The sequence below is a fragment of the Sus scrofa genome, chromosome 10, assembly GCF_054392235.1.
Source record: "Sus scrofa isolate SSC_HxYL_T2T_F1_AM1 chromosome 10, Sscrofa_HxYL_maternal_Yorkshire_Landrace_v2.0, whole genome shotgun sequence".
In the NCBI taxonomy this organism is placed as follows: domain Eukaryota; kingdom Metazoa; phylum Chordata; class Mammalia; order Artiodactyla; family Suidae; genus Sus; species Sus scrofa.
The window spans coordinates 74,783,968-74,804,954 of record NC_139392.1 but is presented as its reverse complement, the minus strand read 5'-3'; the positions used below and the strand labels follow the sequence as shown (position 1 = coordinate 74,804,954).

The 20,987-nt window shown below is 39.2% G+C and overlaps 1 protein-coding gene across 2 annotated transcripts in view; it reads left to right on the top strand.

Moving 5' to 3' along the window:
* The first annotated feature begins 2,434 nt into the window (after positions 1 to 2,434).
* Positions 2,435 to 20,987, top strand: part of PRPF18 (pre-mRNA processing factor 18) — a 58,502-nt gene continuing 39,949 nt past the window's right edge. The window contains exons 1-4 of one of the 2 annotated variants that reach the window (XM_021063991.2): positions 2,435 to 2,623; positions 14,636 to 14,713; positions 14,829 to 14,855; positions 18,139 to 18,243. In XM_021063991.2, coding sequence (XP_020919650.1) covers positions 2,558 to 2,623; positions 14,636 to 14,713; positions 14,829 to 14,855; positions 18,139 to 18,243 — 276 coding nt within the window. In that variant the 5' untranslated portion in view covers positions 2,435 to 2,557. 2 annotated transcript variants of the gene reach the window in all.

Sequence of the window (20,987 nt, the reverse complement as noted above, 5' to 3'; positions counted from 1 at the left end):
GTGGAATGGGATGAATATTTTATTTTTATTTTTTGGCTGCCCCAGGGGATATGGAGTTCCTGGGCAGAGGATCAGATCTGAACCACAGTTGCAACCTATGCCACAGTTGCAGCAATGCTGGATCCTTACCTGATGTGCTGGTCTAGGGATCAAATCTGCATCCCAGAGCTGCAGAGATACCTCGGATCTCCTTGTGCCACAGAAGGATCTCTGGGACGAACATTTTAAAAGTGAGTCCTTAGAATCAGGACTGACTGGTTTGCTTGAGTGTTTCTAAGCTCCCCTGGTCATCTTTTCTCAAACTTTTATATTGAAAAGATACTCATCAGTTTGCTTGTTCATGTATTTCTCCTTCCCACTTGTCCATCTCGTGCCTTTATCAGGATTTAATGCACATGTTTACATAAACATCAAAATCAATGAGAGTCTGAAATTTTAAAGAAGCCTATTTACAGAAGCTACTGTCTTCTCTGGTTTACACTAGTATCTCCTATCTGGCCAGCTGTTCCTTTGTGTTCTCTATAAGCTTCCATTACTGTTACAATCATATATGTCAATCCTTCAGGTTTTTGTGTTGTGATCTTTAAAGCCTTAAATCAGGAAAATGGTAATAAATTATTATTTGCTCATTGAGCTCAGGATACAGAAATCCATGTAAGAATGTGACCATATTTCTTAGCTCAAGGACCTTTTCTTTGTGAAATATCTTAAGCTTTCAAAAGCCCTAAATATCAGCAAAGCATCTTAGGTCAGAGAGTTAATTAATTGACTATGCTGATTTATATCTGGGAAAAGTCAATTATCTTTAAGATGAAATATAGCCCCCACACACGTATACAGTAAAACTCCTTGGTAACGCCAGCTGGAGATTGGCACTTGCCATCGACCTCTTCAAGGATGATGTCATGAACCACTGTTGTTGCTGATCTTCAACACCCCCTGAAAGAGTTCAGGATGGAGACCAGGACTGAAGCACTCTGTGCTCTGGGAAAACTTGCAGAATAGGTCTTCAGATAGATATTTTCAGGGGAAGACTTTATGAGCCCAATTCTTGCATCTCCTCCTATCTAGAAAAGCATAAAATCCTTCATGGTGCTGTCTGCTCCTCATGACTAGCATCAGCCTTGTGCAAAATGTGTGTTTGGTTGCATGTACCTCCCCTTTCACCCAAGTCCCATTTACTGACGTCCCCCCTACCTCTTTGGAGCAGTGTCTCAGAGCACCCTGAAATGCTGCCTCCTGGGCTATGGTCCTCACTTTGCTCCAAATAAAACTTAATTCACAACTCTCAGGTTGTGCATTTAAAAAAAAAAAGTCAGCTGTAAATTGAAACAAACAATTCTCTTTCTTTTATTTTGTTAAACCATCTCACCCATTATCAAATGACTGAATAGTATTTCTTTCCCTTTTAGTGTGGACAAAGCAACATGCCATATACTGTTCATTTATGACTTAACCAGAAATTTAAAAACAGCTTCAGAGTTCCTGCTGTGGCACAGTGGGTTAAAGACCCAGTGTTGCCTCGGCTGTGGCAGAGGTTGCAGATGGGGCTTGAATCAGGAACTTCCATATGCCACAGCTCCAGCCAAAAAAGGAATAAATAAATAAATAAATAAATAAACAAACAAACAAACAAACACAGCTTCAATGGCATAGAAACAAAAAATGCATTGTAAACAGTTGTTAGGGTCTTTTAAAAATTAAAATCTCTGATAACATTTTGGTCCACTTTAATTGTTCTTCTTGGATTGGTCTTTAAAAAAAAAAAAGAATTTCTGATTAGACCTCCAATCATCTCACTGAAAATCTTGATTGCTGAACACATTAACTAAAGAAATTATTTCAGTTTGTTGGGGTAAATGTTCAATTATCACCAAAATATGTAAGCAATCTAGAACTCAGGTAGGAGAGACAAATTTACCTCAATGTATGTAGTGACTAGCCTATGTTTACAGGAAATTCACAGACTAGCAATGAATACCTTTTACTCTATACTTATGAGATGGTATATTGTTCAGGGTTTTCTTACTCTAGCACATTAATTTGGTAAGCAGGTAACTTCAGGAACTCTGCTATGAACTCCCTCTGTAATTAAGGATCTGGCCTTAATTAACGTAATTGAAGTGTTCGACTAAGAGGTTTCTTGCACCTGAGCTAGTAGGTACATGCAAGTATAGTTATGTCTTCCTTTTTTTATTGAAGTATAACTGACATAGTTATAATAATTTAACTTAAAAATGCAGCATCGATTCAGAATACTCGTATTCCATTTCAGTTCACGTTCATTGCATCTTTACTAATGGAAACTACAAGTGTGCTGTTGGAGGATGCCGCCAGGGGCGCTAATCCACAATGGCTTCGTCAACAATAGGTAACCCGGAGCGCTCTTTCCCCTCCTCTCGCTCAACTCAGCTTCCGCCGGAAGTGGCCATGTAAGTTGTTGTCGTTCGGTGTTTGGGTTCACTTCATGTAGTAGGTGCGCGGCGGCTGGCTGGGTGGAAAGGTTTGGTCCGAGGAGCCGCAGAGGGGCGACTCGAGCTTAAAGCCGGGCAGAAAAATGGACGTTCTTAAGTCCGAGATCCTCCGGAAGCGGCAGTTGGTGGAAGACAGGAACCTGTTGGTGGTGAGGATAGTTGGGGTCATGGGGCGTTGGCGCTGGAGGAGCTGAGAGTTTGCGTGGGGGAGGGGTTGGGGGAGGGCTACGGTACTGAAAGGGTCCTTGCTGGTGGGGCTTAGCCAGAGCCCCGCCACTGCTTCGGAGTGACTCTCTCTAGACCCACTGTGCCGTCGGTACTCACTCTAGAACCTTTGGGATGGAAGTGTGGGAATTGTAGGAAAAACCGAGATTTTGGAAGTCCCTCCCCTCTCCCCCCAACTGTTGCTTGTAGCCATTCCCATATGTAGGTATTCTTGCGACGTGTCCCATTTCCACTTCTGTCGTTTTACGAAGGATTTGTGCCCAACTGGAATGTAAAGGAAGAGCCGATTCGGAATTACTCCTTAGAATTCTTTGGTTTCTTTCTTTTAGTGTCAGAAGTTCTTAGATAACCGAAGTAAAGCGAATCACCGAAGTAGTAATTAGTAAAAGTTGACTGTGCGCACACCAGCAAACAATCCCAAAAATCAGTTCGCCACCCAAAACCTGGAATGAGGCCCAGGTGTAGGTTGTTATAAAGCAGCTTCTATGATGGGGAGGCAGTGACTGTTTTTTCTTCGCAGTGCTCATATATTAGAATTTTGTTAAATGATAGGGAATTGGCTAATGGTTACTTCATATCGTTTTGGGGAAACAGTTTTAAGTTTTGCTTATGATTTCCAGAGGCTTAAGCAAGAAATGGCTCAAGTCAAATTAGTCTTGTGGGATAAGCTAAATTGAGTTTTGACTGAATTGATTTTGTCTGGAGTGTTTAAGGCTGGTGTTTGTGTGTGATTTTAACCTCAGTAAAACCCAATTTAAAAAGGTTCCCCCACACCCCCAGCATATACAAAAGCTAATTGACGAGCTCTCGTCACTAAAGGAGAAGGTTAAGACGCGAGTTAGTAAAGAGGAGAAAGAATTACCTGATTGTAGAACTTCTTTCTTGAACCTCCATCATGGACGGATCACAGCATTTGGTGTCAGGATCTCTTTCTACTCATCCAGAATTATTGAGGGTCCCAAAGGGCTTTTGTTGGTGGGTTTATCAATATTTACTGTTAGAAGTGAAAGCTGAGAGGTTTTAAAAATGGGTAATTCAGGAGTTCCCGTCGTGGCTCAGTGGTTAACGAATCCGACTAGGAACCATGAGGTCACGGGTTCGGTCCCTGCCCTTGCTCAGTGGGTTAATGATCCGGCGTTGCCGTGAGCTGTGGTGTAGGTTGCAGACACGGCTCGGATCCCGCGTTGCTGTGGCTCTGGTGTAGGACGGGGGCTGCAGCTCCGATTCTACCCCTAGCCTGGGAACCTCCATATGCCGCGGGAGCGGCCCAAAGAAATAGCAAAAAAGACAAAAAAAAAAAAAAAAAGGGTAATTCATTGATCACAATCAGATCAATCAGAATTACTGCTTTTCTGAGTTGTGCGGCTTTTCCATGTGTTGACATATTTCATTACACAGTATTTTTAATTTTATTTTATTTTTTTGTCTTTTTGCCATTTCTTGGACTGCTCCCACAGCATATGGAGGTTCGCAGGTTAGGGGTTGAATTGGAGCTGTAGCCACCGGCCTACACCAGAGCCACAGCAACGCGGGATCCAAGCCGCATCTGCGACCTACACCACAGCTCATGGCATTGCCAGATCCTTAACCCACTGAGCAAGGCCAGGGATCGAACCCGTGACCTCATGGTTCCTAGTCGGATTCGTTAACCACTCAGCCACGACGGGAACTCCTACACAGTATTTTTTAAAAGAAATCACATTACAGGTTAGCCCTTGAACAACACGAGTTTGAACTGCATGGGTCCACCTGTAGGCGAATTTTTTTTCTAATGAATACTACAGTGCATGCATGACGGAGGTTGCTTGAATCCACAGATGTGGAATCCAGGGTATAGAGGGCCAACTATGAAGTTATGGGGGATGTCAGACTGCTTGAGGATGGGAACCCTAATCTCTTAATTGCCCAAGGGTCACCTGTGTTTAATATCACCACCAATCTTATGAGAAATTCCTTTAGGTATTGGGGAATTGATGGGCTTATGGTAACAGATCTAAATTGTCCCCCAATTTTTTTTTTTTTTTTGTCTTTTTGTCTTTTGTTGTTGTTGTTGTTGCTATTTCTTGGGCCGCTCCCGTGGCATATGGAGGTTCCCAGGCTATGGGTTGAATCGGAGCTGTAGCCACCGGCCTACGCCAGAGCCACAGCAACGCGGGATCCGAGCCGCGTCTGCAACCCACACCACAGCTCACGGCAACGCTGGATTCTTAACCCACTGAGCCAAGGGCAGGGACCGAACCCGCAACCTCATGGTTCCTAGTCGGATTCGTCAACCACTGCGCCACGACGGGAACTCCAGTCCACAACTTTTATTTTCACTTGAAAGCTGGCATTTTGTCATAGAGAGGAAATACTGTATCACTTGTTTCTGTGAAGTGGCAGAATCATTTTGTTCAGTTTGGGGATGTTTCCTGCCCAACACCCAGGGTCTGAATAACTGTACAGTCATTTCTTGATATCCATGGAGGATTGGTTCCTGGACACACCCCACCATCTCCACTAGGGTACAAGACATGCTCAGGTCTCATGTTTAAAATGGTGTAGTATTTGCATGTAATCTGCACACATCCTCCTGAATACTTAAAACCATCTCTAGATTACTTAGAATACCTAATACAATGTCAGTGCCATGGAAATAATTATAAATACAAGGTAAATGCCATGGAAGTAGTTTGTGGGCACAGCAAATTCGTTTTACTTTTTGGAACTTTCTGGAATTAAAAAAAAAATTAATTTACAGCTCATCTCCCTAAGTGCTTTTCCTTCAGATACCCATCATACATTGATATAAATGAGATGTGCTTTATGCATACTTGCTGTTTTGTCACACAGGATATTAAAAAGATGCGGTCAAGGACCAAGACTTAATAAATTAGTAATTTCACTACTTCATCAAGGAGATAGTTGAGTGAAATTGCTACCACTCCTCCATTAGTGCTTAGCATTTGAAGTGACAGCTGGTACAGTTTGGTGCTGCTGTCTTGATTCTTGTGATGCCTTCAGGAGGCTTACCATTGCTTTTCACCCTCGGTGTAAATGGCAGCAGAGAAAACAGGCAAGTAATGCCTTGGTACTGAAAATAGTCTTGGAGTATTGCGCTTTGACTGAACTATTTTTGTCTGCTCGGGAAACTGACCTCATGGACCATTGCAAAGGGTCTTAAGGACTCCAGAGGTCTGTGGACCACCTTTTGAGGACATCCAGCTTAGGTGTTTGGATGTAGTGTATGATTGATGTTTATGATGTAGTGTAAGCAAATTGTGATTGTTAGCTTGGCAGCTGGCAAATTTCATAATTGTTGCAACTTTATAATCAATTAGCAGAGTAGAGTTAATTGAATGTTATTTAGCAAATGGAGGTGGGGGAAGCTTGTCCATATATTTGTAACTTAATATTTTTGTCTCTAACTCAGGAGGCTTTTTCTTTAGATAAGTAGTTTCAGAGTATTTGAAAAAGCTAATTTAGATGTTGGAACACATAATGGGTGTTAGAAAGGGCCAGGTGTTAAAATCTAAAGTACCTTAGAGGAAAAATTGAATCATGAAAAGGTCAGCTTACGCTCAGGGTTTACAGCAGGTGTGTTTGCATAATCAGGTTCTTGGTCATGGAAATAGACCAATATTTTAATATGATCAGTTAAAAAATTACTGATTCTACATAATTGTTTGTGATGTATCATCATATATAAACTATTTTTCTGGGAGGTCTTTCATTTTGTAATTTGATAACTCTGGCCAGAAGGTAAGATTGATTTCCCAATTAGGACCAGCAAAGGGTGGACGTGAAATGAGGATAAAAACACTGAAAATCGTAGTTCTGGTAATAGTAACCTGCCAGGTGATGGAGAATGTTTTGTATCTGAAACTTCATGTGATTTGTGCAGCAGTTGTGTAAAGTTTACAGTTCCTACCACTTACTGATGAGGGAATGCAAGCTTGAAGAAGTGAGGTGATTTGCAGAATCGCACAGCTGGCAAGAGACAGAGCCTGAATTTGAATCCATCTCTCCCAGTTGAAAGCTTGCTCTCTTAACCATTACAAACAGGCTATTTATCTTTACCCTGTAAACCTGGGGTTTGTCTAAGAATTAAATTACTTTAAAATTAGATTTTAACATAACGTGATTTGTATTTTTCAAAGCACTCTGATATGCTTTCTCATTGGAGCTTTACAACAATTCTGCTTGGTGCCTAAGGCGGTTAATGTGCTCTTTCCATGGGCATTGAGGTTGAGGTTACATGACTCTCCAAGTCCCAGGCTAGACCTCCAGTTGCCCACTTCGTGGCTGAGGGCTTCTGCGTAACGTTGGAGAGTATGTGTTACTGGACGCCTTTTCTTTTTCATGCCTGCGAATACAGTCATTTGGTTCAAAGATGTATAGTTTTATGCAGAATCATTCTCTTTATAGCCTTTTATCTTTCTGTGTCATAGTGTCTGTCAACAACTTTCAGACTTTTTTTTTTTTTACTGCCCCAGCCATGGTAAGAAATATATATTTTGATCTGATATATATGAAGAAAGTTTCATGCAACATTTCTTTCCTTAACTCCATGTGTGTCTGTCAAACGTTTCATTGTTTTAGTCTGTTCTGTCAATTTTTTAAGAAAAATTTTAGTTGGGAATCTGAATTCCTTTCATTACCCTTTCTGTAGCTTTGAAACACCTGTCTTAGGTTGCATTGTTTTCCTAGAAGTGCCACCTCCTCTTTGGCCATTTTGAGTGGTGTCCCAACTTTTTTCTTGTTAGTCTGATAGTTGGGTGGTAAGTCCTCTGCCTGATTAATTTCGTTTGGCATAATGCCTTCCAAGTCCATCCATGTTGTTGCAGATGGCATTATTTCATTCATTTTTATGCCTGAGTAGTAATCCATTTTGCATGTAAACCACATCCTATCTTTCCATTCATCTCTTTATGAGCACTTAGGTTGCTCCTATATTGTGCTGTTTATTTTGAAACAGCTTTACTGAGGTATGATTGATAAGACAATAAACCACACATTTGAAGTGTACAACCTGGGGGGTTCCTGGTAACCTAGTGGTGCTTTCACTGCTGTGGCTTGGGTTCAGTCCCTGATCTGGGAACTGAGGTCCCACATCCAGTGGCTGCATGTGGTGGCCAAAATAATAAAAATAAAAATAAAACTATTCTCACATAAAAGGTTTCTTAAAAAAAAGCACACAACTTGGTTTTACCATGTTGACACCTGTGAGGCTATCACTGCAATGAGGAGAGTGAAAATGTTGGTCTCACCCCAGAGTTGCCTGTGCCCCTTTGAATCCTGCTTTCCTGCCCCTCCCTGTGCCCTACACCCCCTGTTTACAGGCTGCCATGGATCTGCCTTCTGTTACTTTAACATTAGTGTGCACTTTCTAGAATTATGTAAACAGAATTGTTCAATATGTTCTCTCTTAGTTGCTTTCTTTTCTTCTTCTTTTTTTTTTTTTGTCTTTGCTATTTCTTAGGCCGCTCCCGCGGCATATGGAGGTTCCCAGGCTAGGGGTCGAATCGGAGCTGTAGCCACCAGCCTACGCCAGAGCCACAGCAACGCAGGATCCGAGCCGCGTCTGCAACCTACACCACAGCTCACGGCAACGCTGGATTCTTAACCCACTGAGCCAAGGGCAGGGACCGAACCCACAACCTCATGGTTCCTAGTCGGATTCATTAACCACTGCACCACGACGGGAACTCCAGCTGCTTTCTTTTCAATCAGCCTAATTTTGAGATTCATTCATCAGTTTGTCTGTATCGAGACTTCATTGTTTTTGTTACTTGAACAGTTTCCCACCATTGTGTGGCTATACCCCAATTTGTTTATTCATTAGCTTGATTTTTTTTAAACTTTTTATCCAAATACAGTTGATTTATTGTGTTGTGCCAGTTTCTGCTGGATATTCATTAGCTTGTTGATGGGCATTTGGATTGTTTGCATTTTTTGGTTATTACGATAAAGCTGCTGTGAACATTGGTGTACACACGAGTACATGTTCTCTTGAGTACATGCCTAGGATTGGGATGGTTGCATCAAATAGTAAGATGTGTTTAAATGTATTTAAAAAGTTTGTGTAAGATTGTTATTTCTTGCATATATTTTTACATAATTTTATATGTAGTCATATGAATATATATAATTATGAAGCAAAGAGATTTCACCTGTGCAAGGTAGATCTTGGTATAGTTTCCTTCTTTTGGCTGCACCCACAACATATGTAGAACTTCCCAGGCTAGGGATTGAACCTGCTCCACAGCAGCAACCAGAGCTACTGCATTGACGACACGATGCTTTAACCTGCTGTGCAGCAGGGTAACTCTGACCTTGGTAGTTTTCTTCTTTGGTTGACATCATTGAGATCAATCATCAGTGACTGCCTAGCACTGAGAAAACAGGGCCCCTTGAAGGCTTATAGTTCTTTTCCTTTGAAAAGCATTGTCTCTCTTTAAATTGTGTTGGGGTGCCCACACATTTGGCTTATTACTTCAGATTTTTTATGGTTTATTTCCATTGTTCAGCAAGAAACTGACCCTGCCAGGTGGTTTGTGATCTCACGTGTATTGTTTTGCTTTGCATGTCCAGGCTGCATATTTGTTAGCTCTTAAGTGTCTTTTTGTAGAATTCTTGATGATATTTGTGTTTCATTTACATAAACACTAAAAACCCTAATCTGATTGAAGGAATGTTGATTCTCATTAATGAAATGGTGACGATCGTGTTGCATGTTTTAATGTTACCTCTCCTTCTTTAGTAAGGGCCAACAGTCTGGGCTGTGTGGTAGAAAAGCTTGTGTGCTTTAGACCTGGGGATCTCAGGCTTATCATCCAGACAGCACAACTTGGTCAGAGTCCAAGAACATTTGTGAAGCACCTCGCAGGAGTTGGACTCTGTCTTTAAATGGAGAGGCGCTCTTTATGTATACCCTCTTAAGCTTGTTTTTAAAATCTGTGGGGGGTGAGAGGCCCAGTGGAAATGTTAGGTGCTTTAGGAGAGAATCCAAATAAATTTACCATCAGTTCACATGCTGTCTTAAAATCCATACCAGCTACTCACAGACTTGTGTTTGCAGGACTCTAGTGTACATTCTGTCGTTAATTCAAAAAATTTTTTTCTAATCTTTTACTTATTTTTTCCCAGGCCAGGGATCAAATCTGTGCCACAGCTGTAACCAGAGTCATAACAGTGACAATGCTGGGTCCTTAATCGGCTGAGCCACAGGGGAACTCCTTAGAGTGTATTTTTTTTATTAATGTGTAGTTAATTTACAGTGTCCCTTTAGTTTCTGCTGTACAGCAAAGTGACCCAGCCACCCATACACACCCTTTTTTTCCCTTCTTTCCTTTGCCATCCAAGAGACTGAATACAGTTTGCTGTGCTATACAGCAGGGCTCCATCATCCATCTGTTCTAAATGTAGCAATCTGCATCTATGAACCCCAAACACCCTGTCATCCCCCCTCCGTTCCCCTTCCCCTCTGGCAAACACAAGTCTGCCCTCTATGTCTATGATATGTTACTGTTTTGTAGATAGGTCATTTTAGACTCCACATTTAAGTGGTATATGGTGTTTGGCCTTCTCTTTCTGACTTACTTCACTTAGTAAGAGTCTCTGGTTCCATCCATGTTGCTGCATATGGTATGATGTTTGTCCTTTTTTATGGCTGAATAGTATTCCATCGCATATATGAACCACATCTTAATCCATTCATCTGTCACTGGGTATTTAGGTTGTTTCCATGTTTTAGCTATTGTGAATAGTGCTGCAATGAACATACGGGTACATGTATTATTTTTTTCAGTGGAAAGTTTTGTCTGGTATATGCTCAGGAGTGGGATTGCTGGATTGTATGTAGTTCTATTTTTAGTTTTCTGAGGTTCCTCTATACTGTTTTCCATGGTGGTTATACCAGTTTACATTCCTGCCAGCAGTGTAGGAGGGTTCCCTTTTCTCCACACCCTCTCCAGCATTTGTTGTTTGTTGATTTGTTAATGATGGTCACTCTAACTGGTGTGAGGTGGTACCTCATAGTAGTTTTGATTTGCATTTCTCTAATAATTAGTGATGTTGAGCATTTTTTCGTGTGCCTTGTGGCTATCTGTATCTTCTTTGGAGAAAGGTCTGTTTAGGCCTTCTGCCCATTTTTCTATTGGGTTGTTTTTGCTGTTGTTGAGTTGTATGAGTTGTTGGTTAGAATGTATTTCTGGATAATTACTTTATTGGAAATTAAATATGAGACAGTAAAGTGTATGTTTATTTTCATTGTATGTTAACATAAATAATTTATGAAAACTGTGTTTCCAAAACAAAAGAATTAGTCAGTGAGAAAATGGCATATTTTACATTTCACAAATGTCTTTAATCTCTGGCATGTTAGAAGGCAGATTATCCTTTCTCTCCTTTCACACCTGTTGCCATCTGTTATTTTTGCTCAAGTATCTGAAGAAAGTTCAACCTGAAACAGGTAGTTGGAAAAGGGATTATTTAAATAGCCTTTTCAGGTAATTGTGAATGTTCTTCTTTGATACTACACCCAAACTGGACAAGTGGTAAGTTTCTTAAAAATTAGCTAAGAGTTTAGATTCTCACCCACATCAGTGGACTTTTCATACATTAAAATCCATTGATCTGTTCCGTTCTAGATCTGTTGCCTGTGCATAATTTTGTAACATCATGAGCTTTTCTTTGCCTTTTAGTTTCCTGTTGTGTTCTTTTTTTTTTTTTTCCTTTTTTTTTTTTTTCAGGGCCACACCCGAGGCATATGGAGGTTCCCAGGCTAAGGGTCAAATTGGAGCTGTAGCTGCCGGCCTACACCACAGCCATAGCAATGTGGGAACCAAGCTGCGTCTGTGACCTACACCACAGCTCACAGCAACACTGGATCCTTAACCCGTTGAGCGAGGCCAAGGATCGAACCTGCATCCTCATGGATGCTAGTCAGATTCGTTTCTGCTGAGCCATGATGGGAACTCCACATTATGAGCTTTTCAACTTTGCTGAGTTAGGCAGAGCTACTAAATGTTGATGTATTTCATTAGAGAATATTTTTAAAAATCATTTTTTTAATGTCACTGCTGATTTCATCAGATAAGTACCGGTACGCTATCAAGTTCACAGTGATGGATACCGGTTTTCTACCATTCTAATTTTTGCTTGACAAGTGGAATTTTATCCTGAGCAATAAGTTCTGTCATTGTTTTCCTTTAGGTAACAGGTTTGCTTTGTTTAGTTTGAGAAAATGTTTGCCAAATAACCAGTTGCACAAGTGCTTTTCTTTGAGAGGACTACTCTACTTCATTATGTAGCAGAAGTGTTTCATGTGTTTCATTTCATTTTATCATACCAGATATTAAAAGGCCATGTATTCAAGGGTTGAGATTAAGTAAAATTGTACTTTATCAAGACATTCTTAAGAGAAACTGGCCTTTTTGTTTTCCTGTAAGTGCACGGTGGTAAAGAATATAGTGACCACTGGTACATAAACAGCCTTTATTTCTGCTAAAGTTCCAGTAGTTTTTTTCTTCATCATTCCTTTTGTACCATCAATGCAAATGTGAGCACAGTGTGGGGGTGGGGGCACATAATGTCTTAGTATTATTTTGAGAATAAATTTGACCTTGTGGAACCTCTCTAAAGGTCTTAGGGGCCCCCAGAAGTGCACATTTTGAGAATTGAGAAGTGATGTTCTAGGCTTAAGGTTTTATTCAGTGTGTTCAATGGAATTGAGACATGGCAGTAAAAGATAGCATAGTTCAAGATTGGACTGTGGTCTCTGGCCTGGAGAGTTCTTTTACGTTATTCCTGCATATCAGCTCTTTCTGAGAGGCTTCAGGACGTGTTTGTCAACTCATTTATTTGAAATATGACCAGTACATGCTGTGTAGTCAAAAGAAATTATGATGCTAAAATGCGTCTTGGGAGTGAAGAACTTAATCTTGGAATACTAGATCAGCATAGGATTTAAGGACCAGAATTCTGAGTCTCATTTATGAGGTTCACTGAGTTCAGGGAACATTGCCTGACTTTTCTATTTCTCAGGTTTCTCCCCTCTGCAGTGGGATTAATGTTATTTGCACCCACCTTTCTCAGAGTAGTTTTGATGTTCAGACGATGCCATCAGTTCCTTACCTCAGATAACGTCGTTATCTTTATATATGTAAGGCTGTGCTTAGTATGCAACAGAGAAGTTGTTAATATTTAGTGAGTTAATGAACTTAAGAAAACTGTTAATTATGAACTGTTAAACATACACACAAGTAGAGTTGTGTAATGAACGCCTGTCTGTCTTTCCCCTAACAAATATAACTCTGGAAAATAAGAACATGTTATTAGAGTTAAGATCACATCCAGCAGAATTAAAATTGGGTCCTTAATATTAATACTTTCAAATACTCCTCTCATGTTCAAATATCCTCAGTTGAATTAAATACGTAGATAGGTTTTTTTTTTTTTTTTTTTTTTTTTTTACAGTTGATTTGTTCAAATCAAATCCACACAAAGTCCACTTACTGCATTTGTTTATGATAACTTGGTTTCTTATAATCAAGAACATTTTTGTTTCTCCAGCTATCTTACTTTAAAAAATTTATTTATTTTTCCCACTGAAGTTTTCAGGCTAGGGATCAAACCTCTGCCAGAGCAGTGATAACACTGAATCCTTAACCACTAAGCCACCAGGGAAACCCCCCCCCCCCTTTTTAATGTATAAACTTTGGAGAAACAGACTAATTTTGTAAAATGTGCCAGTGTTTGGTTGCTTCTGAGTGGTATCAATGAGCTTTTTCCTCTATTTATTAAGTTTCTAGTAAACTGGAAGTTAATTGTTTGATTCAGTTCTGAATTCGATTTTTAGGGAGAACACTTATTGCTGTGTACTTCGTATGTGTTTCACGTAGGAGGTGCAGTGTTTCACCGATGCCAAACTTGATTAGTGGGTTCAAGTATGGCAGCCTGGTCGTACCATTGTTCACCACTGGCTTTTCTAATAGTGGTTTTAACATCTATTGATGGTCACTGTCGGAGTGAGCTTTCAAACTTTGAGGTGCTAAATACATGTGTGGAGGTATTATTAAGGCACTGCCATGGTTACTACAAATAGATTAGGGCAGTATCTTTATTTGAGCTAAGTCATCAATGAAATAATAAGAGGCAGAGCTGTGGATAGTAACAAGCCTCTGGATTAGGGACTGTATTTTTTTTATTATAATTGATAACACAGTATTATGTTTCAGGTGTACAGCATAGTGATTTGATACTTTTATCTGTTATGAGATGATCAAGGGACTGCATTTTAACAGCATAATTTTACGTATAGCAGGGAAAGAACTAGCACTTTTCCTGATGCAGTAGATTTAGAGCTTGTCTTTTAACATCATGTCTTTAAAACAAATACCTTTCAAGCATATTTTTACTAAAAAGACTCTCCAAAACCATTCTACATCTACATTATTTTTAAAAGTTGATTAATACAAATACAATTAATTGACTGTTACAGTAAGCTTCCAGATGGCAAAAAAGAATTGAGATAACACCTTCGGAGCTCTCTTGGTAATGAGACAAGATGTGTTGCTACCATATTTTTTGTTTGATTGGTTCTGTTTGGAGAAAGTAATTAAAGCATCCCATTCTATGTAGTTCATAAGAATCTGCTTGTAGAAGTTGAATTTAGACACTGGGAAATGAAATCAAGACAGTGCGAACATTTGGAAAATGTGGTTGGTGTCTTCTCTGTGTTGTCGGATATGCCTGTTAAAATGGGTGCTGCAAGAAAAATACCTCATATTTAGATCGTGGTGGGGGACAGTTGGTGTGTTCGGGAAATCAGTATAATCTCTTTGGGGCCAAAAAACTACCAGTTCTTGAAAAACTGAAGACTGTTCAGGTTATTAATCAAGGTGCATGAAATTTTATCCAAAGACATATTAATAACTTACTTCTTTCTTCACTAGGAAAATAAAAAATACTTCAAGCGTAGTGAACTTGCAAAAAAAGAAGAGGAAGCATATTTTGAAAGATGTGGCTACAAGGTAGGAATGCCTACTTTTATGTTAAATTATATATTTCTGAGTTTAAATTTATACAGCTGTTGGTAAAGTGACAAAACAATTGATCTCTGTTCAATTTATCAATGTTATACATTAGCCTATAAATGAGAAGCCGTCTGGAGAGGTATGAGTTTTTGTTTTTTCTTTTATTTTTTAATCTTGAATTCAGGAAAATACGTGCATGACTTTTGGCTTGGAATGGTTTGGCTTTCTGTGGACAGCATGAAGTGGCTTGAGAACAAAGCTTGAATTGATTTATTTTTTTAAATTAAGTCTTGGATCTGATACTACCTCCTTTTTATCACCAACACCACTCCTCCCCCCACCTCTCCCAATAAAAGTCCATTTTTAAAAGGCTCAAAACATTTTATTCATTTGACAGCAGTGCCATTAGCAGTGGTATTTTCCCTGCTTTCTCCTGAGTATTTTAAGTCATTGTTTTTATGTTTGCAGTGTTAATAATCCCTTTGGCCTTAAGTACCTCTGCCTGAGGTAGAGTGTCATTGTGTATAATATCACATTTCAAACACTGCTTAGTTTGTTAGATAGAAAATGTGATCTTGAAATATTTGTTAGAAATACGTGATCTGGAATTCTGTTGTGGCTCAGCAGAAACGAATCTGACTAGTATCCATGAGGACGCAGGTTTGATCCCTGGCCTTGCTCAGTGGGTTAAGGATCCAGTGTTTCTGTGAACTGTATGTCCCAGGCACTGCTCAGATCCCAAGTTGCTGTGGCTGTGGCGTAGGCTGGCAGCTACATAAAGCTCTGATTCGACCCCTAGCCTGGTGACTTCCATATGCTGTGGGAGCGGCCCTAAAAAAAACAAAAAAAAAAGAGAAAGAAATACATGATCTGTTTGGAAGACCTTGTGTACTTTAGAAGCATGACTAAAATTACCTTTTAGATTACCTAATTAATAATGTATTGGGGTTTTTATTGGGAGGGGTTAAAGGTTAAGAGGTGAAGTTATGTTTAAATTATTTTAAAGGAAGACTGTATCTAGTTTAGTAATTTTTTAAACATTTCAGAGGTTCTATTGAAATATTTTTTTTGAGTCACAAATTTGAAATGAACTTTCTGCTTGTGAAACATTGATATAAGATAATATTCCTGTGCATGTAATGGGGAGAGTTCTAGAAATCTTATCTGGCCTAGCTCTTCTAGAAGGAAGCATGAGGAATGCATATGGTATGTATATGCCTTTGGTTTCATTTTGTACTTTTGGGAGAGGGCAGGTGCTAAAAATGTAGTTGTATTTCTGATAGGCTTCTAAAAAATGAAAGTTTATATATATATTTTTTTTTGATATTTCCCACAAATATATTGATTTCATTTGCTTCTAGTTTAGGAAGTTAAAATACATTTTATGTCAGTAACCATCACGTAGAAATTCAGAAAGAATTCTCTTCTCCTTGCTCAGCATTATCACATTCACACTTGACCTAGAATGAGAGTCACTTACCATGGGTTTAGTTTGCTGACTTGTTGCTTTCCCAGATTCTTAAATTTGAACCTTTTCAACTTTTTGATAAGGTAGGAAAATAATTTAAAACCTCGGCAGTTTTGCTCTGTTTAGTTTGTTTAAGCGATACAGTGGCTGCTTATGTAGAGGAAGGCACTGAAGCAAAATGATGATGCTGAAGATATTGCTTGTAACCTTGAGTGGAGCTGACGAAATCTGTTAGGTCCTTAAAGCTGTTAACTAAAAAAAAAAAAAAAGCTATTAACTGCCATTCTATAATTAAAAATGCTTTTCATCCTAAGATTTTGGGAGAGAAATATGTGTTTTTATGCTTAAAAAGAAAGCACATGGCTTTCTAAAGCATTTTTGTTATTTTCTTTTTGGTAGTAATGGGAATGTAGCATATGTTACTTTTATTCCTTTATAAAAACTTGTTACTGTTTTTTAAGGCTTGATGCTGATTTGGTTTGTGAAAATACGTAAGTTTAGTTTTTTATCTAAATTTTCTGTTAACATGGATTAATATAACCTTTAACTTTATAGAATCATAAATTATCTAATTTTGACCATATAGCCTTTCTTAACTGAATGTGAGTTTTTCTGTAATGTTGATTTTTTTTTTTTTTTTTTTTTCGGTCCTACTAGGGCTGCACTTGAGGCATATCGAGGTTCCCAGGCTAGGGGTCGAATCAGAGCTATAGCTGCCAACCTGCACCATAGCCACAGCAACTTGGGATCCAAGCCATATCCACAACTTGCACCACAGCTCATGGCAATGCCAGATCCTTAACCCACTGAGTGAGGCCGGGGATTGAAACCGCACACTCATGGATGCTAGTTGGGTTCGTTAACCATGAGCCATGATGGGAACTCCCTGATTTTTTTTTTTTAATCTTTATTTGGCTTTTCCTTTTTAAAAATTTTTATGGCCACACCTGCATCATATGGAAATTCCCTGCCCAGGGATTGAATCTGAGCTGTGGTGACCTACACCACAGCTGCGGGAATGCCAGATCCTTTAACCCACGGCCCTGGCCAGGGGTTGAACCTACACCTCTGCGGAGACCTGAGCCACCACAGTCGGATTCTTAACCACAGGGGCAACTCCTTTTGGCATTTTAGATTCGTCTTATGGTCAGATGGAAAACCACGTTTCAGTATCTTTTTACAGACCACACAGTGGGGCTTGTGTATTACTGACCCCAGTTTTCCTAAATTGTGACTTAGGTTGGAAAATATATGAAGAGACTTTTTTCCCTGCAGGTTCATAGAAATAAGAATGGCACTCTGTTCTTTGTGTGCTCTGAGTGGACAGGTGCTGGTTTTCATTATTTTCCCACAAGGATCCTAGCTCAGTTTGTGGGCAGGTTTTGTGTAGCATTAGGAGGTTTTCTTCCTATCCAGTGGCTACTCGTGCACTTGGAATGACACCTTTCAAAGATAAGGATAGAGAAATGCTGGAGCTTGAGGTTTTATAAGGTTTTTGTTTAGCAATTTTTTTCTATGGTTGTCATTATAAAACCCACAGCAAGGGTCAAATAACTTTGTAAGATGATTTTCTCAAAGAGGAGAAGCAAACCGATTGTTTTTTAAGAAAAAGTAAAAATCTTAGAGTGGAGGGAAAAAATGAGTCTACATTTCAGCCCTTTAAAATTTTTGCTTTGGAAACCATTGAACTTGGTCACTCCTCTGTAGCAAGAACGCTGTCTCCTGTGTGTGCTGCCCTCAGGGTGTCCATGAAATGGACAAGTGTGATGAGCTCTCACAAGCATGTGCATCAATTATGAGCTTTTTGCTGGGAGGAACATTTTGGGAAACTGCAGTACCTAAAACATTTTTAGTTTAATTTTGTTTAATAGCCATTGTCAGCCAGTAGACTGACAAATACTAATTACACTATATTTTAAAAGGAGAATTTCATTTCTTTTGGCTATTAATGTAGATACAGCCAAAAGAGGAGGACCAGAAACCATTAACTTCATCAAATCCAGTATTAGAACTTGAACTGGCAGAGGAAAAATTACCCATGACTCTTTCTCGGCAAGAGGTAAGTTTTATAAGATTTTAATTTTTTCCATTATAGTTGATTTACAGTGTTCTGTCAGTTTCTCCTGTACAGCAAAGTGACCCAGTCATATGTATGTATATATTCTTTTTCTCACATTATCCTCCATCATGTTCCATCACAAGTGACTAGACGTAGTTCTCTGTGCTACACAGCAGGATCTCATCACTTATCCACTCCAAATGCAATAGTTTGCGTCTGTTAACTCCCTACTCCCATTCCCTCCCCCACCCGCTTCAGCAACCACAAGTCTCTTAAGTCCATGAGTTTCTTTTCTGTTGAAAGTTCATTTGTGCCATATATTAGACTCCAGATACAAGTGATACCATATGGTGTTTGTCTTTTCTCTTTCTGACTTTACTTAGCATGAGAGTCTCTGGTTCCAGCCATGTTGCTACAAATGGCATGATTTTGTCCTTTTTTTGTGGCTGAATAGTACTCCATTGTATATATGTACCACATCTTCTTAATGCATTCATCTGTCAGTGGACATTTAGGTTGTTTCTATGTCTAGGCATTGTGAATAGTGCTGCAGTGAACATACAGGTGCATATATCTTTTTCAGTGAAAGTTTTGTTCAGGTATATGCCCAAGAGTGGGATTGCTAGGTTGTATGGTGGTTCTATATTTAGTTTTCTGAGGTACCTCCGTACTGTTTTCCACAGTGGTTGTACCAATTTACATTCCCACCAACAGTGTAGAAGGGTTCCCTCTTCTCCACACCCTCTCTAGCATTTGTTGTTTGTTGACTTGTTAATGATGGCCATTCTGACAGGTGTGAGGTGGTACCTCATTGTAGTTTTGATTTGTGTTTCTCTAATAATTAGTGATGTTGAGCATTTTTTCATGTGCCTCTTGGCCATCTGTATATCATCTTTGGAGAAATGTCTGTTCAGGTCTTCTGCCCATTTGTCATTTGGGCTGTTGTTTTCTTTGCCATTGAGTTGTATAAGTTGTTTGTATATTTTAGAGGTTCAGCCCTTGTCAGTTGCATCGTTTGAAACTGTTTTCTCCCATTCCGTAGGTTGTCTTTGTTTTTTTGTTTGTTTGTTTTTTTTATGGTTTGCTTTGCTATGGAAAAGCTTGTCGGTTTGAGTAGGTCCCATTGGTTTATTTTTGCTTTTATTTATGTAGCTTTGAGAGACCGACTTCAAACATTTGTATGGTCGATGTCAGGGAGTATTTAGCCTGTGTTCACTTCTAGGTGTCTTCAGGTGTCTTTCTTATGTTTAAGTCTTTAAGCCATTTTGAGTTTATTTTTGTGCGTGGTGTGAGGATGTGTTCCAGTTTCATTGACTTACATGCAATTGCCCAGTTGCTTGCTGTTGTCCAGTACCACTTGCTGAAAAGACTGTCATCTTCCCATTGTATCACGCCTCCTTTGTTGAGATTAATTGACTCTAGGTGTCTGGCTTTATTTCTGGGTTCTCTATTCTCTTCCATTGGTCTGTATGTCTGTTTTGGTACCAGTACCACACTGTCTTAATTATTGTAGCTTTGTAATATTGTCTAAAGTCTGGGAGAATTATGCCTCCTGCTTGGTTTTTGTTCTCCAGGATTGCTTTGGCAATTCTAGGTCTTTTGTGGTTCCATATAAATTTTTGGATTGTTTGTTCTCGTTCTGTGAAAAATGTCATGGATAATTTGATAGGGATTGCATTGAATCTGTAGATTGCTTTGGGTAGTATGGCCATTTTTACAAAATTTCTTCCAATCCAGGAGCATGGAATATCTTTCCATTTCTCTGAATCCTCTTTAATTTCCTTGATTAATGTTTTATAGTTCTCAGTATATAAGTCTTTCACTTCCTTAGTCAGGTTTATTCCTAGGTATTTAATTTTTTTTGGGTGTGATTTTAAAAGGTATTGCAATTTTATATTCCTTTTCTAATATTTCAATGCAACCAATTTCCCAATGTTAATCTTGTATCCTGTTACTTTGCTGAATTCACTTATCAGTTTTAGTAGTTTTTGTGTGGAGTACTGAGGGTTTTCTATATATAGTATCATGTCATCTGCATACAGTGACAGTTTTAAGAGGTGAGTTTATGTATGACTGTTTGGTGAAATAAAGAAAAATCTCCACAGCACTTGACTGTATCTTTAGTTCTTTCTAATAAATTTCATGTCATTATTTCCCAAATATGGTGACCTCTTGAAGTTCCTTGTTGCATTTCAGGTTAAGTATCCAGCATTGTCACTGTAGTAGCCTGGTTTGGATTCCTAGCCCAGGTACTTCCATATGTTGCAGCTGTGGCCAAAAAAAAAAAGACTTCTTAAACTAAAGTACTGTCTAGCCAGCCAGTTTTCTTCCTTAGGTTCTACTGTAATCTCTGCTTTTTTTTTTTTTTTTTTTTTTTTTTTTTTTTTTTTGGTCTTTTGTCTTTTTTTAGCGCCACAGCTGTGGCATATGGAGGTTCCCAGGCTGGGGGTCCAATTGGAGCTATGGCTGCCTGCCACAGCAACGCCAGATCCAAGCCACATCTGTGATCTACACCTCAGCTCAGGGCAACGCCAGATCCTTAACCCACTGAGTGAGGCCAGGGATCGAACCCACAACCTCATGGTTCCTAGTCACATTCATTTGCACTGTGCCACGATGGGAACTCCAATCTCTGCTTTTCTTGATACTGTTAAATTTTTTAGAGATTCTATCCTTATAAACTTTAAATACGTTCTAAGTAAGTATAATTAAATGCATATATTCTAAATAATTATACTTATTTG